The sequence below is a fragment of the Trachymyrmex cornetzi genome, unplaced genomic scaffold (assembly GCF_001594075.2).
Source record: "Trachymyrmex cornetzi isolate Tcor2-1 unplaced genomic scaffold, Tcor1.1 scaffold1354, whole genome shotgun sequence".
Lineage (NCBI taxonomy): Eukaryota > Metazoa > Arthropoda > Insecta > Hymenoptera > Formicidae > Trachymyrmex > Trachymyrmex cornetzi.
The window spans coordinates 109,255-110,334 of NW_017295933.1; the positions used below are offsets into that span (position 1 = coordinate 109,255).

At 29.5% G+C, this 1,080-nt stretch overlaps 1 protein-coding gene across 1 annotated transcript in view; it reads left to right on the plus strand.

Annotated features, from left to right (window-relative positions):
* The first annotated feature begins 312 nt into the window (after nt 1-312).
* The window catches only part of ChLD3 (Chitin and LDLR binding deacetylase 3), a 7,657-nt gene continuing 6,889 nt past the window's right edge, over nt 313-1,080 (plus strand). The window contains exon 1 of the mRNA XM_018522567.1: nt 313-415. Within this exon, the coding sequence (XP_018378069.1) occupies nt 367-415 (49 nt within the window). The 5' untranslated portion in view covers nt 313-366. The remainder of the gene's footprint in view (nt 416-1,080) is intronic.

Here is a 1,080-nt window from a genome sequence, read left to right on the forward strand (position 1 = left end):
AAAGTTTTCAATCAATCACGATTTATTTTAATGTCATTTTGACCTGTTATTCTGCTTAAGTAAATACTGCAGGAAACGCGGCAATAAATGATATGACTTTATTTTTATCGAATTGATTTCGAATTCATTGAAAAATATATGATCTAACATTCATGTGGTATTCGAAATTATTATATGGCGATTGTTATTATACTCATTAGAGACGAGTGAAAATAGTCTGGAAGAGATCCGCGTCTGATTAAGCGCGATGAAGCAGGTACTCGTCATATAAGGCATGCTTTCGTAGGCAGCCGTCAGTTTGAAAGTGCGAGCTGTCGCGCGTGGAACCGGTACAAAATACTATAAATCCACGCACAAGAGATCAACATGTGGTTGGGACTTCGTTTTGTGCTGATCACGTTACTCGCCGTTTCCGGTGAGTTTCGCAATTTTAGAAGTGTTCGTGAATGCAAATCTTTTTCTACATCAAATCAAGTGCCAACCTGTTTATTAAACGTCAATCAAAGTCTCGAAAGCGTTTAGAATTAACGTAATATAAAAGTGTTCCACTTCTAACGCATTAACTATAATGCATTATATGTTCCTGTTTAAATAAATATGGATAAAACTTTATGAAAGGAATAACTTTCATCCTCCAACATTGAAAACAAACACATTTTATATATTCTTATAGACTTTTTTGAAATGCTGTGTAAATCTTATCGAGGCAAAAAACTGATATATTTTTATAAAATACTAATCTATTAAAAATCGTTTTAGCTCATTATTCCGACGATAAGTGCCATCTAAATAGCATAATCTTTTAATTATATCCATTCTTTTAAGCAGCCAAATTTTGTTAATCTTGTGACGTGTATATAGCTTTAGATAACAGCAAGAACTTAAAAAAAATTATTTTACTATTACATATATTATTATAATATGTAATAAATTGATGTTATATGATATAATTAATTTGTTCAATTGTCAATATTATGGAAAAATAAAAGCTATTTATTTTGTTATTATTTATATAACAGGAGACTTAAAATAACTCTTACAAAATAATCTAAATTTATTAATTTTGGTAAAAACATTGAT